The 21422-nt window shown below is 37.4% G+C and overlaps 3 protein-coding genes across 4 annotated transcripts; 1 reads left to right on the top strand and 2 right to left on the bottom strand.

Annotated features, from left to right (window-relative positions):
* Window positions 1–10183: 10183 nt before the first annotated feature.
* LOC9306891 (basic leucine zipper 43) lies at window positions 10184–11239 on the bottom strand. The gene has a single exon (XM_002868706.2). It carries the CDS (start codon window positions 11032–11034, stop codon window positions 10297–10299), a length of 738 nt encoding a protein of 245 aa, XP_002868752.2. The 5' UTR covers window positions 11035–11239; the 3' UTR covers window positions 10184–10296.
* A 1456-nt stretch (window positions 11240–12695) lies between these two features.
* LOC9304824 (probable sodium-coupled neutral amino acid transporter 6) lies at window positions 12696–14892 on the top strand. Of its 2 annotated transcripts, XM_021018900.1 has the most exons (5): window positions 12696–12946; window positions 13049–13606; window positions 13689–13892; window positions 13972–14443; window positions 14538–14892. In XM_021018900.1, the coding sequence occupies exons 2-5, from the start codon at window positions 13054–13056 to the stop codon at window positions 14677–14679; spliced, it is 1371 nt and encodes a 456-aa protein (XP_020874559.1). In that variant the 5' UTR covers window positions 12696–12946; window positions 13049–13053; the 3' UTR covers window positions 14680–14892. The 2 variants fall into 2 exon arrangements, with proteins under 2 accessions (XP_020874559.1, XP_002870820.2); XM_002870774.2 differs by lacking the exon at window positions 12696–12946 and having other exon boundaries at window positions 13039–13606.
* Window positions 14893–15090: 198 nt separating this feature from the next.
* On the bottom strand, window positions 15091–17909 carry LOC9306890 (cysteine--tRNA ligase 2, cytoplasmic). Its single transcript, XM_002868705.2, has 8 exons — window positions 17592–17909; window positions 17324–17387; window positions 16998–17159; window positions 16728–16898; window positions 16354–16635; window positions 16117–16242; window positions 15744–15962; window positions 15091–15654 (listed from the first exon to the last, which is right to left on the bottom strand). Exons 1-8 carry the CDS (start codon window positions 17762–17764, stop codon window positions 15316–15318), a joined length of 1536 nt encoding a protein of 511 aa, XP_002868751.1. The 5' UTR covers window positions 17765–17909; the 3' UTR covers window positions 15091–15315.
* Between the last annotated feature and the right edge of the window lie 3513 nt (window positions 17910–21422).

The raw sequence follows: 21422 nt of genomic DNA, 5'->3' as shown, positions 1-21422 counted from the left end.
GGTGAGCTGGACAAGCTGGATGAACTAGCTAGCTCAGCTAGGTGAGCTAAACCAGCTGCATGACTAGCTAGCTCAGCTAGGTGAGCTGACCGACAGCTCAACCGAGCTCGGTGAACTGATCGAGTACTAACCTAGCTGGGTGGTCCGGTCAGCTGACACTCGAGCTGGTGGACTGTGGTAGCTCGGGATGAAGAGGTGTAAGGTCGAGCGGTTACCGACGAACGGTTACCGTTGGCCAAAGGGTGGATAAGGCCAAACGGTTACGATCGGAAAGACGCAACCTTTCGAAAGGGTGCAACGAATGGATGTGATGTTTCGGAAACACACCCATTCGGCCCCTATATAAGGGAGGACGTCCAAGGGCCTCACAATCATCCTCACACACTTCACAATCACCATCACAACCCAAAAGGGGTCCCAAAACACTCTACGAAGTGTTGGTCGGAAAGGGGGTGCGGCTCGGCGAGTATCTCCGGAATCGGAATAGATTCTCGGAGCCTCGACCGAACTGATGCGCATGCTACCTCCCGATCCAACGGTTCGATAGAATGTATTGAGGGATGGATGGGATAGACCGATCGTCTTAGAGACGGATCGGCGGACGGATCGGATCGGATAGACCGATCGTCAGACGGATCAGATCGGATAGACCGATCGTCGTACGGATCGGATCGGACAGACCGATCGTTGGACGGAAGGATCGGATCGGAGAAGAAGACGGATTCGGATAGACCGTCGCACAGACGGATCGACCGACCGGGATAGGCGGATCGATCGTCGTGTCAACAGGTCGGGTTGACGTATAAACGGATCTGTTTACGATCGAATAAACGGACCAAGGCTTAGATCGGCGGATTGATCGGTCGTATAGATCGGCGGGATGACCGACAATACGTATCGGAGATCTGGTCGAGGGAACATGGTGGATTACTCGATCGAGGATTCAATGAGAACCGCTGGAGGGTTCGACGACTTGATTGATGGTTCGGATCGATAGCTCGATTATGGGGTCGATGGATCGTCCGTTCTATAAGTCATATCGTCGAGGGAAGGACACAAAAAGGAAATGGATCGGCAAATCTAAGATTGTCAATATGGAAGTATCAATGGATCTAACGATAGACCGATAGATGATATGGTTAACGGGAAGTTAATCGGGAAGGCGTATAAGGGAAAGGTGTTCGAAGAAGCACGGGGATAAGTGCAACCGAACACACCCAAGGGTCGCCCATGGATGCAATCTCACCGGTAAAGGGAGTAAGCACCGAGAATGGGTAGGTGATGTGGTTCACCATGTAAGGATCTAATATCGCGGCCGCCTTCATGTATCAATCGCCATGGTCAATGGTGAAACAGATTGGGAATCGGTAACACCAATGGTGACTCGACGGATAACCAACGGGAAAGTCCACGGTGAGAATCGGTGGACAAAACGGATGTTGGACCCGCGAGCAAACCAAATGCCGATGGACGAATGATTTCATGGGCTAGCCTACGATAATCCGATGGATGAATCCACGGACCCTTGGGTGTGATAATGATATTGTTTGGATCACATGGATGGATCGATAAGCTGAAGGCTTTACCGACCACCATGGACCGGACGGGTAAATGGTTAATAAACCGTCGGCGGTCGTAGTGATAAACGACCGGATCGGAAACATGGATGGTTCGTTAAGTCGAGGGCTTGATCGTCCACCATGAAACCGAAGGGGCGTACGTTTGGAGGACGGATGGACCAATGAGCCAAGAGCTTGATTCGGCCACCGTGAACCAAGAGAAACGTACGATCCCCAATCTCTTTCGTGGGACTTAGACCAGTGGGGTTGGTTGGATGTATGGCTAAGTAACGATAGAGATTGGTCCATCAATACACGATTGGTTAAGAATCGTTGTACGAATGGAATAAGGCGACGAGAGGGCTAAGAGAAGGATCAATAGACGGATCGAAGAGGAATCAAATCCGCATGTAGGCCAAGGTATGTAAACGCATCTAACTTATTAGTTAAGATAGACATTTGGGAATTGGCCGTTGGATTAGGGATACAAAGAATATGCAATCGTTAGACTTAGAATGGTTAGCGAACAAATGGCATGTCTTGGCCGAGTTAATGATTGATCTAAAGTCTAAGGGACAGAGATGATCAAACCGGTACAAGGGATGGTTGGAATTAGACCAAGGGTATAAAGACTTCCGCTGTGTTAAGAGATAAGGATTATAGAATTAAGCCTCGTAAAGGCAATTCTATGTTAAATCGTGAAAAATATGGAGGTTCGGCCGGGAAGTGGCGCGAACGTAACCTTGGGTCGCCGGACGCCGAGACGTCCGGGACGGGGTCTCACAAGTTGGTATCAGAGCATGCTTGATCCTAGGATGGATAAGTGCTCGGGAATATGTCATGGTAAATGACTACTAAAGGTGTAACTTAAATGATTGAGTCATCGGAAAACCGAATTATTAACTTGAACATTAGTGTTGGTGAGCCGGAAGGGAATTGAGGCATGAACGCGATTACATGCTTGGAAACCAAGAGAGTTTGCCAAGATGAATTGGTTAAGCCAAGATGATTACCCAAGGGGCAAGAACTACACGTGTAGCAAGTGAATAATTATTCGGAAAAAGGGGGCTGATTATAGAAGTTAAAAATGTTATGCTAAGTGTTTGGCGGATAAGGAAGTTGAGGTGAATGAGATCGATGTGCTTGAGGAAAGATTACCCAAGGCATGATCGGGCACCAAGATATGACCCTTATAGTCAAGCGACTTAACATAACGGGGAAATAGGTATTGATCTATTCGGAGAATGGCCAAGATCAATAGAAATTAGATCTCGTCGGAATTTGACGAAGATCGGGAAAGACTTGATCTATTGGTTAAAAAGATCAAGAGGTATTGACCGAGTCCGGTAAAGGGCCAAGGTCGGGAATTATTGACCAAGTCCGGAAAGGACCAAGGTCGGGAATTATTGACCGAGTCCGGTAAGGGACTAAGGTCGGGAAAAGTGACCGAGTCCGGTGGGGACCAAGGTCGGGAAAATTAACCGAGTCCGTATAGGACCAAGGTTGGGAAATATTGACCGAGTCTGATTTGGACCAAGGTCGAAAATTTGTTCTAGTCGGGATTAGACTAGGATGGGAAACATTTGATCGCGTTCGGGAAATGGAACAAGATCGGGAAAATAGATTGAGTCCGGTAATTGGACCAAGATTGGGAAAATGGATCAAGTCCGAGAAAGGACCAAGATCGGGAAAATGGATCAAGTCCGAGAGAGGACCAAGATCGGGAAACTTGATCAAACTCGGAAATAGATATTTGGTCAAGTATGGAATCTAAAGTCTTGGGAAGACTAAAGATGGGGAAACGTTAAGGAGTAACGAAACTCTAACACCCGCCGAATTCGAGGACGAATTCATTTTAAGGGGGGTAGACTTGTAACACCCGCGTCCCGCGATCCTAAAGGGGGCCGGTTTGTTTTAGGAAAAACTAGATCATGGTCGAGAAAGACCAATGAATAAGTTAACCCAAGGAAGGAATGAAACGTTTAAGTCATGAAAATGGTAGATGATATAGACGACATCGGGATAATCTAGTGATCATGGAGAAATGATCACGGAAATATTGGGAATGGCGTAGTCAAGGCCAAGAAAACGGACCAAAAGACTTAGCCGGAAAGAACGCGAAAGAACGTTCGAGCTAAACCAGCTAGGTGAGCTGGACAAGCTGGATGAACTAGCTAGCTCAGCTAGGTGAGCTAAACCAGCTGCATGACTAGCTAGCTCAGCTAGGTGAGCTGACCGACAGCTCAACCGAGCTCGGTGAACTGATCGAGTACTAACCTAGCTGGGTGGTCCGGTCAGCTGACACTCGAGCTGGTGGACTGTGGTAGCTCGGGATGAAGAGGTGTAAGGTCGAGCGGTTACCGACGAACGGTTACCGTTGGCCAAAGGGTGGATAAGGCCGAACGGTTACGATCGGAAAGACGCAACCTTTCGAAAGGGTGCAACGAATGGATGTGATGTTTCGGAAACACACCCATTCGGCCCCTATATAAGGGAGGACGTCCAAGGGCCTCACAATCATCCTCACACACTTCACAATCACCATCACAACCCAAAAGGGGTCCCAAAACACTCTACGAAGTGTTGGTCGGAAAGGGGGTGCGGCTCGGCGAGTATCTCCGGAATCGGAATAGATTCTCGGAGCCTCGACCGAACTGATGCGCATGCTACCTCCCGATCCAACGGTTCGATAGAATGTATTGAGGGATGGATGGGATAGACCGATCGTCTTAGAGACGGATCGGCGGACGGATCGGATCGGATAGACCGATCGTCAGACGGATCAGATCGGATAGACCGATCGTCGTACGGATCGGATCGGACAGACCGATCGTTGGACGGAAGGATCGGATCGGAGAAGAAGACGGATTCGGATAGACCGTCGCACAGACGGATCGACCGACCGGGATAGGCGGATCGATCGTCGTGTCAACAGGTCGGGTTGACGTATAAACGGATCTGTTTACGATCGAATAAACGGACCAAGGCTTAGATCGGCGGATTGATCGGTCGTATAGATCGGCGGGATGACCGACAATACGTATCGGAGATCTGGTCGAGGGAACATGGTGGATTACTCGATCGAGGATTCAATGAGAACCGCTGGAGGGTTCGACGACTTGATTGATGGTTCGGATCGATAGCTCGATTATGGGGTCGATGGATCGTCCGTTCTATAAGTCATATCGTCGAGGGAAGGACACAAAAAGGAAATGGATCGGCAAATCTAAGATTGTCAATATGGAAGTATCAATGGATCTAACGATAGACCGATAGATGATATGGTTAACGGGAAGTTAATCGGGAAGGCGTATAAGGGAAAGGTGTTCGAAGAAGCACGGGGATAAGTGCAACCGAACACACCCAAGGGTCGCCCATGGATGCAATCTCACCGGTAAAGGGAGTAAGCACCGAGAATGGGTAGGTGATGTGGTTCACCATGTAAGGATCTAATATCGCGGCCGCCTTCATGTATCAATCGCCATGGTCAATGGTGAAACAGATTGGGAATCGGTAACACCAATGGTGACTCGACGGATAACCAACGGGAAAGTCCACGGTGAGAATCGGTGGACAAAACGGATGTTGGACCCGCGAGCAAACCAAATGCCGATGGACGAATGATTTCATGGGCTAGCCTACGATAATCCGATGGATGAATCCACGGACCCTTGGGTGTGATAATGATATTGTTTGGATCACATGGATGGATCGATAAGCTGAAGGCTTTACCGACCACCATGGACCGGACGGGTAAATGGTTAATAAACCGTCGGCGGTCGTAGTGATAAACGATCGGATCGGAAACATGGATGGTTCGTTAAGTCGAGGGCTTGATCGTCCACCATGAAACCGAAGGGGCGTACGTTTGGAGGACGGATGGACCAATGAGCCAAGAGCTTGATTCGGCCACCGTGAACCAAGAGAAACGTACGATCCCCAATCTCTTTCGTGGGACTTAGACCAGTGGGGTTGGTTGGATGTATGGCTAAGTAACGATAGAGATTGGTCCATCAATACACGATTGGTTAAGAATCGTTGTACGAATGGAATAAGGCGACGAGAGGGCTAAGAGAAGGATCAATAGACGGATCGAAGAGGAATCAAATCCGCATGTAGGCCAAGGTATGTAAACGCATCTAACTTATTAGTTAAGATAGACATTTGGGAATTGGCCGTTGGATTAGGGATACAAAGAATATGCAATCGTTAGACTTAGAATGGTTAGCGAACAAATGGCATGTCTTGGCCGAGTTAATGATTGATCTAAAGTCTAAGGGACAGAGACGATCAAACCGGTACAAGGGATGGTTGGAATTAGACCAAGGGTATAAAGACTTCCGCTGTGTTAAGAGATAAGGATTATAGAATTAAGCCTCGTAAAGGCAATTCTATGTTAAATCGTGAAAAATATGGAGGTTCGGCCGGGAAGTGGCGCGAACGTAACCTTGGGTCGCCGGACGCCGAGACGTCCGGGACGGGGTCTCACACGCCGAGACGTCCGGGACGGGGTCTCACAGCAAAACAATTGGTTCTTTCTCCCCCATCTAGAGGAGGTGGTAACCTCCAGTAAAGATAATCTAGATTTGAAAATTCCGAGCTTAGAGGAAAAGAACCTGAAACCATAGGTATTGTGGATAATTCCCAAATTTTTTTAGAATGAGAACATTCAAATAAAACATGATTTATTGTTTCCTCTGCCGTCTCACACCTTTTACAGATAATATCACAATGAATCCCTCGTTGTGCTAATTTTGAGGTAACTGCCAAGGATCCCGAAGCAATTTGCCATAAGAAATGTTTTATTTTTGGTGGAGCTTTGACTTTCCAAGCTTGTGCTTGTAATTTTCTATAATTTGGACCCCATTCGGTCGTTTCTGTCAAACTTCGAGCAAGCCGATATCCTGATTTTACTGTATATTTTCCTGATTTTGTATAATGCCAAATAAGCCTATCTGGTTTATAAACTTGACTAATAGCTAGTCCACTAATAATTTGAATATCCACCGGATCCAAGAATTCTTGTAAAATTGGGAGGTGTCATTCTTTAGTAACCGGATTAATTAAATGGTTAACCATTAGGCTTGGAAGCAACAAATTCCCTCTGCCATTTGCGGGGCGTGGATTAACATCGGGAATCCAAAGATCTCTCCATACCGATATGTTAAAACCTGAACCAAGAGACCATCTTGCACCCATTTCAACGAGTCTTTTAGTAGAAAAAATACTCTTCCATCCAAACGATGGAGAGTTTGGCTTTTTAATAAAGTGAAAGGGAAAAATACAAAATATTAAAATTCCATCGTTTAATCATAGGATACAAAAAAAAACAAATTTTAATCCCAATTACGACTTAGAAGTTAAAGATTTAAGTTTATGAACTCATTTTCAATTAAAACAATATTAAACAGGTAATGAGAGACGTACAAAGAAAGTAACTGATGATTATGATGACGTGTAAAATGTAATCATCAATTATATGAACATAACATATGATAAGAGATAAGAGCGAAGGCATGCATGTGTAGTCAGAGGTGTTTCAATTATTGCCATATTGGGGCTTTGTGTGTGTGTTTGCCCAAAACTCTCTGAAAATTTTCTGATGTGAATAGTTTTGGGTGTAAAGAGAAAATGGATCCACCGCAGACACATGCAACCAACATGGGAACACTTCCACACAAATTCAATATAAAATATTTCACAAATTGAAGCCAAAAATAATGTGCTTATTATTATCTGGATGCCAGAATTTATATGCTTCACCAATCATTATTTGGTACTTCCGGATAAAAATTTATTTATTTGCGGTGTGAAGAATTTTAATAGTTATAAGTTCGTGTGCATATATCTTCTTTGGTTCAATATTACGTACACTTTACAGAAAAGTTTACTTAGGAGACATTTGAATCTACTCGTGTATATAGCGAATGCTAATGTTTAAAGAAAATTTCGTGGAAATTTTTCAAAAGATAGATGCAACTTGATCACTAATAAGTGGTGGTGTCCTAGTGGTAAATTTTCTAGGTAAAAGTGTTGGGTTCGAAGGAGATGAATTTAATTTGGTGTGGATTCCGCCTCTAGGAGACGTTCCTTCGCGTTTGAACTTCCATATTCAATATAAAAAAAACGTGTTGATTTTTTTTTTTTGAGTGAGGAAACCTTTGGGTTTGGTTTTAGAAAACTAAATGGGCCTAATTTAATTAATTGAATTACTATTAGGCTTAAGATTAGGTGAAAGTATATAAATAATTCTAAAAAAAATTGTAGAAGAAAAAAAAAAGATAGACAATTTTCGGAGGCAAAGAAAGAGAAAAACCTATATGTTACACTTTATGTAGATTCAACGATGGATTTTACATTCTAACTATTCGTTTGGAAGAAATATGAGTTGATAGCGTGGATGTTCGCGTCTAGCAAATTCCATTTTTTAAAATTTTTTATTTATTTATTAAGAAGTTTTGAGCTTAATTATATATATCTTTTCAGGTTAGAGACCAAAGCGCATTTTATTTGGCTTGTTCCTAAATGTCATTCGAACTGGCGACTTCTAGGGTTTAGGCTGAGAATTTTTACCAAATGAGTTATTGACAGGGTGAATTCCAAAATTTCCAACAGTACGTGTATTGAGTTTGGAATATACTAGTGATGTTTTGTTTTTTTTGGTTTAAATACTAGTGAAGTTAAGATGGTTTAGACTTATTTTAAAGTACTAATAATGTAAAATAGTATACTATTATATGCCAACAACCATCTTATAGTCAATACACAACTCATCACAATTACAATGATAAATAAAACGTAATCAATAAGGACCTATATAGTTCCTTTCATATCTCTTGAATAAGGACCTATCCATCCTCATTATTGGGGAACTATAGTTACCTTTCTTGTGAATCTGGTGGTTTCTGTTACTACATAGACTACATGGCTTTACCTCATAAATTATCAAAGAAAAAAACCACACTTTATTGCAAAAAAAAAGGCGTAATCTTTTGTGTTAAATTTCATAGATTTTCAATTCAAAATCAGTTGGCAATTAGTGTATTTGTCGGTGTCTTTTATATATTATTTAAGATCCTTCTAACTTTCTATATAAAATCCCAACGGGCTCTTCTATTAAATTAGATTTCACTAGCTTCGAAATCAAAATCACTTAATCTTGATGAGTTCTTTAAATATTAGTTAAGGTCTCTTATACATTATTTAAGGTCTTTTAAAAAAGATGATACAGGATCCTAACATTTCCAAAGACACAATCAATGAGCCAATCATCAAACGAAAACGATGCAAGGAAAAGAAAGAAGACAAACATACTTTTTTTTTTTTTTTTATAACTAGGTAACGCTTTCCGACAGAGCAAGGGTCCACGTGTTAGCTATCAGATACCCGATAGAGTAGGGGTCCACGTATTAGACTATCGATTCGCATCAGACTAGCTACGTGGTTGGCCAAATGGCACTCCACGAAGACATGTCTCAACTAAAGAGGTTACTTTAGTACTTATATATACTACAAAGACTACTTTAGCACACACACGCAGAAACCTATATAGAGGCTGAGATTGTGATGTATATTTATATAATAATCAAAGTGAAAATGAAAAGAAAAAAAGATAGATCGCTGATTGTAAGAAATGGGACCAAACTGTTATTATTTTGACTTGCCAAAAAACAAAAACTTGTGTCATATATTTGTTCTTTCTTGACCATAAAGTGTTGTGTGTTATTGAATTGTTTTTCTAGCTTTTGAGGTGGTTTTGAAAAGCTGTCTCTATTTCTTTCAATCGCAAGTGTCTCTTTCAGTCTTCCACTTACATTATGTTATGTGATTTTAGTGGCTAAGCTCTTTGTTTTCTTGGCCCGTAAGTTTCTCGCCCACACGAATTCGAAGATAAAGACGTTTGATTCCTTGACTGAAAAGGGTCGCCTATTACGTAAGATTGTTTGTTTGTCTTCTTGTCTGAGGATCGATGTTAAGTAGAGAAGTGATCTTGACATTTGAATATTGGATTCACGTGTCTTAGTTTTAGGTCTATGTCTATCCAAGCTTTACTAAAAAGACATTTACTGCTTTGTAGGCTAAATCTTTCGTAATGATTTTCAGTCCATGCACTACCAATACAAGGTACTAAAATACTACAGATAATTAAAGCTCTTCGTAGGCCTGGATAATTGCAAAATGCTTTAGGCCTTTGCTTAATCAGATTTAAGAGAGTTTCACACACAAGTACAACCATGTAAGGTCTTAATTGTTTGTGTTTGCGTTAAATTAACGTAAGTATTTGCTTTTCATATTAAATCAAAATCTTAACCATTTCTTTTGTTAATTTTCTACATCAAAGGAAAATGGAAATTGAAAAAAATTAACCGTTTATACGGTTAATGTATTATTTTCTCAAACAAACTCACTACTTCACCCAATTTAGAAAAACATAATTGGTAATAATTATATAAAAAGGAAGAAAATCTACCGTTAGTGTTTAATTTGATGCTTGTGTTACATTTTGCAAAATTATTTATGCATGTAAAACATATATATTTCAGAAATGTGAATTTTTACTTTTATCAACAAATGCAAACAATTGTGAAACAATTGCTTCCTTCTTTTCACGGGGAACAAAAGTATAAAGAACTCTGCTTTTAAAATTGACTAATTTACTAATTTATGGTCTTAATCTGAGACAGATCATCTCTGGATATACATTTATAGATACATACTAGAGCCACTTAAACATCATCTATACAATGTCGTCTCTGATACCAGAGAAAGGACTTTGATTCTGAAGCTGCATATCACTAATCAGGTGCTTAAGCTCAGAGGTTTCCTCTTTGAGCTGAGCATTCTCTTCAATAACCTTCTCTTGAGACTCTAAAACGCAGTTAAGCTTACGAAGCAACTGATGATTCTCATTCCTAAGCCACATCACCTGTGACCAAAGCTCATCTGCCTGTCTCTGCTTCCTCATACGCGATCTCCTGGCCGATTCTCTGTTCGATATCTTCCTCTTTTGCTTCCGCTCATTGAATATCTCTGTAAGATTCTCTTCTCCTTCTTCTGAGGTCGAGTTGTTGCTGCTCAAACTCATGAACTGTGGAGTATACACACCACTTTCGAAGCTGAAGAATGGATTAGGGTTTTGTCCGCAAAATGGCGTGGATGTAGGGAAATGGGAGAGGTACGAAGGTGGGCAACCATGGAGGCTGAAAATGTTGGTTGCTGGTTGCATTATCGGTGGAGACTTGGACCGCAAGGTAGGGTTAATTCTTAGGTGATGAGAGAAAAGAAAGATAGTAGGATTTAGAGAGTTGTGATGAATGTTTGGTGTGTGTGGTGAGAAGAGGTGTTCATATAGATTAGTAGGGGACAATGTGGACCATGGTTTCTTCATTTGGGTCAAACCAATATTAAAGCATCTAACAATCCTGCAGCTAGAACGTGTATTTATATAACAAAAAAATTTATAAAAAAAAAACATGATCTATTTTTCACCTATAAAATTATTGAACTACTTTAATGAAATCTGAATAACTTAGTTTATAAAATTTGTCTAAAATACTTGTCGTGATGTTGTTTTCTGTAAATAGTTTGCGAGCTATATTATGTTGTGGTACTCCAATCACCATATCAACAACCGCGTGCTAAAATAAAAGATCTAGTGATTCAATTCTTCAATCACATAATCTGCCAACAATTTATTTGATGTAACGTTTCCTATACAAAAAAAAAGTCTTGGTAATTAACGAACTCTTCTACAAACATAATTCATCTAAAGAATTTTTCTTTTTTTTTTTTGCTACAAATATAAATATTTCATAAAATGAAAAACGATTTAGATTTATAATCGAATGATTATAAACATATACAAATAGTCGCATGACAAAAGAAAAAGATAAAAACATAGAAGCATAAAGACAATTTCAGTTCATCCACTTAACATAAACACAAAAACTAATGGAGTTAGACGAAGTAACGAGATATCGTTGTTCTTTTTCAAAGAAATTAATATTTTAATGTTACGTACTTTTTTTACTTAAGAAATTAGTTACCATGCATAGTCATATTTTTTAATGTTACGTACTTCTTTATTCATCGTTCAACTCTCAAGTCAAACTTAGCTTGACACATTTACGTACGGTCTATTATACAAAAACATTACGCAAAAGATAGCACAACAAAACACTCTAAATCATTCCAACATATATAGAGTTTTAGACTAAGAGATCAACATTCCGTTCTATGAAAACAAATCTAAAGTATTAGCTAAAGTTACAATTTTAGTCAATGCTAAGTACTTCATATAGTATTCTTTTTGAGCTTAGTGGCTTTGGCACACAATCAATGAAGATTTCCCCAAAGTACATTCATCATCGTAATAGCTTCCCAAACACTGATTTATCCCTCTTTTTCACCTTCTTCACTGAGCCCGCATACGGCATATCAACTTTATGCAATACTCTAATCGCTGCGAGTGGCTTGCTTCGTGACACATTATCGACATTTTCTACTAGCTTTTCAGCATTTTTAATGATCTTTATCCATGCTGTCATATTGGTAACCGGAAAATCTAAAAAATTAAAATAAGTGAATGAGCATTTATCTAACTTTTATCATTTAAAATGAATGAATTGAAAAACTGTTTCAACCCATTCAACTAAAAAATTGGAAAAAGAAACAAATTATAATGAAAAATTGAGTTAAATGATACTCAATTCTTTTTTTCAACTCAAAATTTTCCCAACAGTTCATTTACATATATAACCATTTGCACCTATAATAATTATTTATATATTTACAATTTTAGCAGCATATCGATTATGCGTTTTACTGCTACAACTCATATGTTAATAATTGCCTTTTTCTTTCAAATAAAATGGAAAAAAAGATGCTACAACTACATTCATGTGTATGTGTTGGTGAAAATCAATAAAAAACAAACAAATTAAAAAAAAAAACAGAAGAAATTTTTTTTTTTTTACTAAAATATATAAAATGATGAAGAAATAAATAAGAAGAAAAAAGATCAAAGCCATATTTATCTCAGAGTAAAGTAAATAAATTAAAATATCTTTTATAAACACATTGAAAAAAATAATAGATTTTTGTTTAAATGTTCATTTAATAATTTGCTTCAGCGCCAACAAACACAAAAGCTATGATTTTCCCTCTCCTTCCTTTTCTTCACCTCCCATTCTCTGCATCTTTCTTCTTCTCTCCCAACTACGATTCTTTTTCTCAGAGAATCGATTCTCAAAGTCTCTGAATCATCATCTTCTCCATTGTTTCCAATAACTTGAGTTTTAATATATCATCTTCTCTTTCGTCTCTCAAATCTCTCGTTGAGATCATCTGAAGAAGATCTCAAGAAACATCCAATTTCGCAAATCTAGGTTTCCGAAAATCTTCTTCTTCTCTAATCTTCAATTTGATCAATCCGTTGCAAAATCGAACTTCAACATCTGTATCTAATTCAAGATTCTCAATGATTACAGGAGAAATGGAGAATTTAGACGAAATCCGTACCGATATTGTAGAAGGTAGTGCTCCATTGTTGCAAGAATCATCATCAGAGAGCGACGGAGGAGGAGAATTCAACGGAGCTTCGTTTAGTGGAGCGGTTTTCAATCTCGCTACAACGATCATCGGTGCTGGTATAATGGCATTGCCTGCGACGATGAAGATCCTCGGTCTTATCCCCGGAATCGCGATGATTGTTCTTATGGCTTTCTTGACCGATGCTTCGATTGAGTTCTTGCTTAGGTTTAGTAACATAGGGAATCAAAGATCTTATGGTGGTGTTATGGATGATTCTTTTGGTAAATGTGGAAGGATTTTGTTACAAGTTTCGATTCTTGTTAGCAACATCGGTGTTTTGATCGTTTATATGATCATTATTGGTGATGTTTTGGCTGGTAAGAATGAATATGGAATCCATCATGCTGGTATGCTTGAAGGATGGTTTGGGATTAATTGGTGGAATAGAAGAACTTTTGTTCTTCTCGTTACTACTCTCATTGTGTTTGCTCCATTGACTTGCTTCAAGCGGATTGGTTAGTATTCTTCTCTGTAACAATTGTATCTGTGGTAAAGATGTTCAAGTTATGTATTCTTATCGCTTATGCTTCATTGCAGATTCTTTGAGATTCACATCTGCTGTATCGGTTGCTTTAGCGGTTGTTTTTCTTGTCATTACTGCGGGAATTACTATCGTAAAGCTGTTTACTGATGGTTTGATGATGCCAAGACTTTTACCTAATGTCACTGACTTGTCGTCGGTTTGGAAACTCTTCACGGTTGTTCCTGTGCTTGTCAATGCATACATTTGTCATTACAATGGTAAACACAAAAGCCTCTATTGTCGCTGATTATAAACACATTTGAAGAAAACTCATGTTTTCATTGGTTTTTGTTTCAGTTCACAGTATACAGAACGAGCTTGAAGATCCTTCTCGGATAAAACCAGTTGTTCGATCAGCACTTGCGATGTGTTCTTCTGTTTACGTTATGACGAGCTTATTCGGATACCTTTTATTCGGTGATGCTACTCTCGATGATGTTCTTGCAAACTTTGACACGGATCTTGGAATCCCTTTTGGTTCGGTTCTTAATGATGCAGTGAGATTTAGCTATGCAGCTCATCTCATGCTTGTGTTCCCTGTTGTCTTCTATCCTCTGCGGATTAACATTGACGGTCTCATTTTTCCTACGGCTCCACCACTTACTTCCTCTGGGTCTGATCTGAGGTTTGGCTCTATCACTGCTGGTCTCATCGCTGTAATCTTCTTGGGAGCAAACTTCATTCCAAGCATTTGGGATGCTTTCCAATTCACTGGAGCAACCGCTGCTGTCTGCATCGGTTTCATATTCCCTGCTGCTGTTATCTTGAAGTAAGATCCATTGATTCATAAGCTAAGAGAGTTTGGTTTTGGAACCTATAATGGATCATTATCTGAGAATGGATATTTACTTGTATTCTTTCAGGGATCGTCATAACCAAGCAACAAAGCGGGACAAGACTATAGCCATTTGCATGATCGTCCTTGCGGTTTTCTCCAACGCAATCGCCATTTACAGTGACGCCTACGCCTTATTCAAGAAGAACACATACGTATATCCAATATGAAAAGCAGTGATGATTCTGTTTCTTCTCTCACTCTATTGGAAACCAAAATATGAAGCAGTGTTATTGGTATTACAATGTCTTTAGATAATTTTGAACCACATGTGAATAGTTGTAGAATCTCTGTATATAGAGAGAGAGATCAGTTTTTTTTTTTACTTCATTTCTTTACATTGTAAACATTTGAAAATTGAAAGATGTTCAGCTATTACACCATCTTAAGACATTAATGAGCTTTACACATTTTGTGTGAAAAACTACACGGCGCCCTCGGGGCTTTCTATTTGATTGTATCGAAAGGCCTAATGAATTGGGATTTCCCTATTCGGCCGGGTCATTTCGGGGCAAGCGGATCATTTATGATGAAAAGTATGAGCTTCAATAGTTTCTGTAAAACAATACCCAAACAAAGTATAGATCAAGTTCGGTTATAGAACAATCAATATTCAAAGTAACAATATTGTTACAATGTCATTGTGAATGTTAAGAATACAACAAACAGCAACAAGTGTATATTTAGAAGTCATTGCACAATTCCAAAAACAGAGTTATAGAGAAAGAGCCTCAAACAAAAGGCTAAAGAAGAAGAGTTAGAGAAATGAAGAAATCGTTGACTATCTCCATCTCTCTGTTCATTGCTCAATTGCTGGAATCAGCCTGAGAAGGGAAACATGGCCTCCATACAGTTTCTTTGCCAAAATCCATTAACGCTATTCCTTTTCTTGTCAGTTTCTCTCTGATCTCATCACTTTTCGCAAAATCTTTGTTGTTCCGCGCTGTTATCCTATCTTCTATCTCCCGTAGAATATCTTCTTCTCCCATTTCTGCTCTTATTAGTGTTTTTAGTTTCATTTCTTTCAAAACCTCGGCGTAGCTCAGTGTAGTGAGCAAACCAAGTACATCAAGAACTTCCCTTGCTGCTTTCTCAATCTCAACGAGTGACACAAGCATCGACATTCGCTGCTTCTTCTGCATTTTCTGAAAATTTGGAAAAACCAGACCACTTTGGTATTCATAATTGTGAAGGAAAGGACACACAAATAAAGAAGAAGACAAGAGGCAAGAACCTTGAGCTTGCTGCGGTTAGCGTTTATGAATTTCAATGCATCTTGGTAAGCACCAGTAAGTATATGGGCGGTATTCAAATCGTCTAACATCTTTGATTCAAACTCACTTTTTAGCTTCTTAATGATGTCTTTCCCTTCTGGAGTCTGTTCAGCTTTTCCACCATCTTCAGACAATGCTTCTCGATATGGTGACAGATCTTCATCAAGATCTTGTAAAGTCTGATAAACATAGATCAGAGGTTAAAGTCAGAACTGGAAATAAATTTTGATGGTGTCTTACTTTTAGTTCATATATTACTAAGACAAAACACTGTAAATGAACATGCTAGTTAAGTTGTTGTATAATTTTGAAAACAGATCTGAAGCACTGCACCTGATAAACATAATACAAAGCGTCTGACGAACTCTCTAGCTGCGACGCCGAGAAACTCAGAGGAGACCGGTACTGTGCACTCATCAAGAAGTGCCTCAGAGCCAATGGATGGTAGCTAGCTGTGATCTACACAGATGAAACAAAAAAATGAAAACCTGTCAATAATTCTGCATTTAGCCTTGGGAAACATCCAAAGAAAAATTCAATTATTATACTAGGAACAAATAAGAAACATACTTCTCTAATCGTTTTAAAGTTTTTCTTTGATTTTGCCATCTTCTCGTTATTGATAGTGACATGCCCATTATGCAACCAGTAATTCACACCACTATCTTCACATGCAGCACATGTTTGGGCGATCTCATTTTCATGATGCGGGAATTTCAGATCTGCACCACCCCCATGAATGTCAAATTTCGGAGACAGATAATGAGCACTCATTGCACTGCACTCGATGTGCCATCCTGGTCTTCCTGGACCCCACGGGCTCTCCCAACTTGGCTCTTCAGGCTTTGCTGCCTGCACAAATTTATGTTTAAACCTCACTCTATCATAAACTGCATGTCTCAATTTGCTGACTCAAAAGATAAGAATTAAAAAGATTTTCAAACCTTCCATAATGCAAAATCAGCAGGGTTACGCTTTCTCGAATCAACGGCAACACGCTCACCAGCTCGTGTATGTTCCAACAATTGCCCAGATAATTTACCATAATTTGGTGATTTGTCAACGGAGAAGAATACATCCCCTTCCACAACATACCCACAATCTTTCTCAATGATCTGTAACAACAGGCAAGCATATGTATCAATCACCTGACTGATAATTCCAATTTCCAAATTCATGATCTTTCAACCAACATTTTATCAAGCCAAATACACCTTTTCAATCATCTTAATAATGTGGTCCATATGTTCGCTGACACGAGGCTGGTGGGTGGGAAGGAGGCACTGAAGAGCACCCATATCTACCAAATATTCCTCGCAAAAGCGATTACTCAAATCTAGCGGGTCCTCTCCATTCTCATTAGCACGAATGATAATCTGCAGAGATCCAAGATTCAGATACTAACAAACTGTCGTCTACCTAAGCATAACTATCATTCAATTATACCAACATTCACCACAAACCAATTGCATAATATCTTAAAATCGCATAAAAAACAACAAGATTCTTGCTAAATTCACAAAGTTCAATGACCCAATACCTTGTCATCAACATCAGTGAAATTCCGGACAAAATTAACTTCATAACCCAAATGCTTCAAGTATCTGCATAACCAATAGAGGCAAATATAATTTACATGCCAAAATCTCAAATATTCAGATTTTCCCAAATCAGTATCAAACTATAGAAGAAGCTAACCAACATGCAAAACTTCAAATTGAGATTCCAAAATTCAACCTAATCGATCTAATAGATTCCATTCAACAAAAACCCTAATTTCTCAGAGAGGTAAAGAGAGAGAGAGAGACCTGTAAAGAACATCAAAGGAAACGGCGGCGCGTGCATGACCGATATGGCTAAAATCGTAAGCGGTGATTCCACAGACATATAATCCGATTTTGCCGGGAGTGATCGGAATCAAAACTTCTTTCTGTTGCGTCATCGTGTTGTAGAGCTTCAATTCCATTTTCTCCGCCTCCATATCTCAGAATCTCACAGCTTCACGGCGAAGTTAACAAAAACGAAAACCCTTTTTTTTTTTTCTTAAATTTTTTTGGTAACTTAAAGCTTTTTCTTATGCGACCTGATTGATGTTACTTTACTTTTCCTCTTGAACAGTTCTCTTTGGTTTAGGCCCAAACCCATTACGCTAGCCAGATGTATTGGCGGGTTTTTGTGTCCACCGATCCGATCCGATCCGATCCGATCCGTTCAAAAACTATAATATTCGATTTTGAGCTAGAGGATTTTAATCAAAAAAACGCGATCACTATGATTAATAATAAGCTAGATAATCACTTTCAATATAAATAAACAACATGAATTCATTAGCTATCACTTTCAATATAAACAACATGAATTCAATCATGGTAGTTATTAGGAAAACCCAAAACCAAACTCTCAATTTTCTTTTCTGAATTCAATCATGTTAGTTTTCATTGTGGGATCGATATTTAAATACTACTACTGATAACATGTGGTTTCTAAGATAAAACTTTGAGGCGAAAATAATCGCACATAAGACAATAACATATGTTTAGATGTTATACGATTTCTTAAACCGAAAAGTTTTGATAGCCAAAAAAATACTTAATGGATAATTGGGAAAAAAAGCTCATAATTTCTTTAGTATTCGCATTGAGAGATTAATTCTCCAACTATTTTGTGAACACATTAATCTTCGAACTTGTTGTTGAAATTAGAAAATTTAGACTTAAAAAATTCAATGTCAGACAGTTAATTTGGGCGTAAGTAGTTCGATTAAAAAAAAAAATCCTGAAAACTCCCAAATACTTTCTCCAAATTGAAACATAATTGAACCCTAGAGGATTTCTTCTCAAAATCGATACCTAGAAAATTAGAATTGGCGTAGCCTCCATTGCTTTCGAAGTGTGTAGTTTTATAACTGTGTACCATGACTCGTAGAAGGCGCAAACTTCCAATTTGAAAACCGAAGTTGAAGACGAAATAGTAGAAGCCGAAGTTGAAGACAAATATAGTAGAAACTGATGATAGTGTAAAAAGAGATGATTGTCGAGTTATCATTTAGGTTTCTTTTGAGGAAAGTTTTGAGAATTTTGTGTTTTTTTTTTTTAAATCTAGCCACTTAACGTCCCAATTATTTTTCTTAAGGTTAAATTTGTTAAGTCAAAAATAAGTTTAGAAATTAATATGTGTATACATTCGTGGTGGAATTAATTCTTTCAATTTCAAATCTTTTATATATTAATTAAAAATATTCTTTCAAAAGAACATTATCTTCGCGTGTTATTAGCGAAATTGTTATGGTGACATTTCTCTCTAAGAGAAATTCTTAACTCATTTAAATAACTACCCAATCTTCACTAGAATATTTATAGATTTTGCCATTGGTGTTATATATATCATACAAATATAACAAAAAATTCTAATTAAATAAAGAAAATTATAAAGCAATTAATCTGTCTAAATCAGAAGACGACGACCTAACATTTATTCTATATTAACATAAATAGTCTATATAAACAAAGACAACTTATATTAAAACCAAATTTTCATCAATAAAGCATTCAACATTTATATTTAATTTTATGTATTTACTGATTATGTCGAATACTTCTATCTTTATTGGTATCAATACTATATAACATCAAATATTAATTAATACATGTCCAAATATCCATATACGAAGTTAATTGAAACAAACCGCAATGACATTTTATTTAGCTATTTTTTAATAACTGTTATAAAATTAGTACAATTTGACATCGGTTTTATATCATAAACTAGGATTTAACTCGCGGTACACCGCGGGGCAAAATTGTATTTTATATATTTTATATAATAATTTATAATTTATTGTATTTTAAAATTGATATTATAAAAAAAATCTCATTTAATTATTTTATATTAAAATTAATATAGTTGAAATATGTGTACTTAGAAGATTTGTAGGTGTATAAATGATATAGTGTTAATATTGGCAAGTATTTATAATCATGGACTATTATAATAATTTGATAATATTTTGTATCAAAAAAGTTACCTCGCGGTATATGGCGGGTCGATTTTTTTAAACTAAAAATTTTAAATTTTAAGTTATATTTTTTTGGTTAATATTGTTTGGTTTTTTTTAATATCTAAGATTATATAATTATATTTTTATTTTTAATTCTAGGTTTCACCCGTGGTATACCGCCACGTATTAATATCGACTCAAACCCGTCCCACCATATAACCTCGTTTCGTATTCAGAATCATTTTGGTCCTTTTTATAGTATGACTCTGAACCATTGTCCAATTTTTTAAGCAATATGGGATATTGTACACCCACTTTTTGTTCATCGATTGAGTAATATATGTCCATTTTTAAAAATTTGAATCACATTATATGTACAAAAATCTATTATTTTATTAATTATATGTATTTTATATAAATTCAAAATAAATTACTATAAGATCATATAAAGTGAAAGAAGAATTATATATTAATGTTTAAATTTGGTAGAGATGTTTTAGGAAAATTTAGAAACAAAATCAATTTGTTACCATATTTGGAAGCCACAGTTTCTAAAAGTTTTTTTTGAAAATATTTTGTAATATTAATTAATAAATAAACATTTATGACAATGACATTCTATTGTAAATACTTCTCAACTTCAGGATTTATTTGCTAAATGTACTTAAAAAATGTATATATAGATGTTAAAACAGGTGTCGGTTATATATAAATAAGGTAAATATATACTAGTAATATTTTGTATTGTTAAAAAAAATGATGCTAACAATTTTGATTTGCATTAAATTTTGAAAAGTGATATTATGGAAAATAAAAGTTATTTGGAAAACGATATTTTGTTGTTGTTGGTGAAACCATTGAAATGATTGTGAATAATGAAAAAATAAGTTTAATATAATTGTTCGTCCTTAAATTATTATTTTCTCCTTATTTATTTATCGCTAACAATAATATTGTATGAAGATAACCAAACATACATATAATCGTTTAATGAATCTATATGTGTTTATTATCCTTTTTGTATTACCTGAAATAAAGATTGATTACTTTAGGGATTAGAGATTATGTATAATTACTTTTAATGTGCAACGGAACATCTGCTAGAGATGAGAGACTGTGGTCTTTCAGATAACTTATTTGTTAGTTTAAATGCTCAACAATATTCTTAGTACTTTTATTGTTGAGAAATTGTTAAAAATGCCCATTTTTCAATACCCCTTTTCAAAAATGCCCCCTTTAAGAGTCCATTTTTAAGTTTGCCCTCTTTTAATTTTTAATGACTATTTTACCCTTATTTGAAACAAAATTATGTCCACAAAATACAAAATATTTTTTGGCGGGAAAAGTGATCCCACAATTTTCCCGCCAAAACACTTGTAAAAACCTTTAAAAAACCTTGTAAAATTTTCCCGTAAAAATTTTTCCCGCCAAAAAATTTTCCCGCCAAAAAAAATTTTTTTGCGGGAAAAGTGATTCCGCAATTTTTTTGCGAAATTTTTTTGGCGGGAAAATTTTTGGCGGGAAAAATTTACAAGGTATTTTAAAGGTTTTTTACAAGGTATTTACAAGGGGTTTGTATGCTCTCACAATGTATTTCATAAGGTTTAACAAGGTACTTTTTAAGGTTGTAAAGCGAATCTAC

Source organism: Arabidopsis lyrata (assembly GCF_000004255.2).
Source record: "Arabidopsis lyrata subsp. lyrata unplaced genomic scaffold ARALYscaffold_7, whole genome shotgun sequence".
NCBI classification, from domain to species: domain Eukaryota; kingdom Viridiplantae; phylum Streptophyta; class Magnoliopsida; order Brassicales; family Brassicaceae; genus Arabidopsis; species Arabidopsis lyrata.
Note: the sequence above shows the minus strand (reverse complement) of the source record. Positions and strands in the feature narration are given on the sequence as shown.

Coding starts and splice junctions, on each gene's coding strand:
- LOC9304824 (XM_002870774.2), top strand. CDS start 13,039: ATGATTACAGGAGAAATGGAGAATTTAGACGAAATCCGTACCGATATT. Junction 13,607..13,688: donor GACTTGCTTCAAGCGGATTG/GTTAGTATTCTT, acceptor GCTTCATTGCAG/ATTCTTTGAGATTCACATCT. Junction 14,444..14,537: donor CCTGCTGCTGTTATCTTGAA/GTAAGATCCATT, acceptor GTATTCTTTCAG/GGATCGTCATAACCAAGCAA.
- LOC9306891 (XM_002868706.2), bottom strand. CDS start 11,034: ATGTTTTTTTTTTATAAATTTTTTTGTTATATAAATACACGTTCTAGC.
- LOC9306890 (XM_002868705.2), bottom strand. CDS start 17,764: ATGGAGGCGGAGAAAATGGAATTGAAGCTCTACAACACGATGACGCAA. Junction 16,636..16,727: donor CTGATTTTGCATTATGGAAG/GTTTGAAAATCT, acceptor AAATTTGTGCAG/GCAGCAAAGCCTGAAGAGCC. Junction 15,655..15,743: donor CTAACCGCAGCAAGCTCAAG/GTTCTTGCCTCT, acceptor CCAAATTTTCAG/AAAATGCAGAAGAAGCAGCG.